At 39.9% G+C, this 1,499-nt stretch overlaps 1 protein-coding gene across 1 annotated transcript in view; it reads left to right on the forward strand.

Moving 5' to 3' along the window:
• The window catches only part of fam171b (family with sequence similarity 171 member B), a 20,779-nt gene that overhangs the window by 8,440 nt on the left and 10,840 nt on the right, over nucleotides 1-1,499 (forward strand). Inside the window, exon 7 of the mRNA XM_014012003.1 lies at nucleotides 577-700. Coding sequence (XP_013867457.1) covers nucleotides 577-700 — 124 coding nt within the window. The remainder of the gene's footprint in view (nucleotides 1-576; nucleotides 701-1,499) is intronic.

Raw genomic sequence — 1,499 nt, forward strand, 5'->3', positions numbered from 1 at the left:
GATGTAATAATTGTTAATCATGTAGATGTAATAATTGTTAATCATGTGGATGTAATAATTGTTAATCATGTGTGTCTGCTGTGAACAATAATCATTTTCACATCATDAACAGTTTCTCAGAATCACCTCTAAGTGTCGCCAATGGAACCAAAACCACAGAAACGTGCGTACGCCAGCCCTGGAGTTGGCGTGGGGCTGTGCACATTTCCACGTTCAGTTGAGTTTTGATACATCCGGAGTTTTTTGTGGAAAATGGCGTACGCAAGGTTTTTGTGCGTACGCACCGTTAATACATGAGGCCCCAGGTCTTCATTTTCCTGTTTAGTTTGTGACACCACATTGAATCCTGGGATATCCTCGGCTGGGAAGGATGCTCAGATGCAGTCTTCATTTTTATGATTTAGTGGCCCACATTCATCTTCCTCATGAATTGGGACAGCCTTTGGTGCGGGGCAGTGACCTAAGCAGCCAACAAATGCACACTCAGGAGGATGCAGCCCCTGAACTCAGACATCGCCACTGTATAAATGTTGTTCATGCATCACTGTGAAATACTACCAACATTTTACATTCTAGATTATCATGAACATGCCAGCTCAATGGATTTCATCTCTTACCACACCTATCTTCTAATGGGAATACTGGGAGGAACCCTTATTGTGGTGATTGGATTCCTGTCGTTACTTCTATGTCATTGCGGGTAAGAAATGCATGCATTGTAACAGAGAAGAGAGTGCTGAATGACTGCTGAAGAAGGTGAAACTGAGCTAAAAAAAACAAAGCTAAAAGAAGCAGAATGCTAGGTGGAAGCTAATTTTAACAAAAAGCTAGCAAAAAGCTAAAGAAGCAAAATGCTTACTAAACACTAAAAAAGTTGGCTAAATCTAAAGGCTAACTAAAAGCTAGAGCAAAGCTAGCTAAAAACAAAAATGATCAAGACTCAATAAACATCGGAAAGCAGCAAAAGACAATAACAGCACAAGCATGGCAAAAGAATTATGTTTTTAAAGAACTGTAGAGATCTCAAGTTATTTCTATAGGAAACATGTTTGTAAATAAAGTTGCATTTTATGTGAAGTATACAAGTTACAAAAAACAAAACTTGTACTCATCACCTGAATGAAATGAAATTGTTGTTAAATCCATCCATTCATCCATCAATGCCTCCATCCATCCATCCATCCATCCATCCATCCATCCATCCATGGATCCATCCATGCATCCATCATTCCCTCCTTCCATCCATCCATCCATCCATCCATCCATCCATCCATCCATCCATCCATCCATCCATGCCTCCATCCATCTATCATCCATCCATCCATCCATCTATCATCCATCCATCCATCCATCTATCATCCATCCATCCATCCATCTATCATCCATCCATCCATCATCCATCCATCTATCATCCATCCATCCATCCATCCGTCCATCTATCATCCATACATACATACATACATACATACATACATACATACATACATACATACATACAT

This window comes from Austrofundulus limnaeus, unplaced genomic scaffold (assembly GCF_001266775.1).
Source record: "Austrofundulus limnaeus strain Quisiro unplaced genomic scaffold, Austrofundulus_limnaeus-1.0 Scaffold87, whole genome shotgun sequence".
Taxonomy (NCBI): Eukaryota; Metazoa; Chordata; class Actinopteri; order Cyprinodontiformes; family Rivulidae; genus Austrofundulus; species Austrofundulus limnaeus.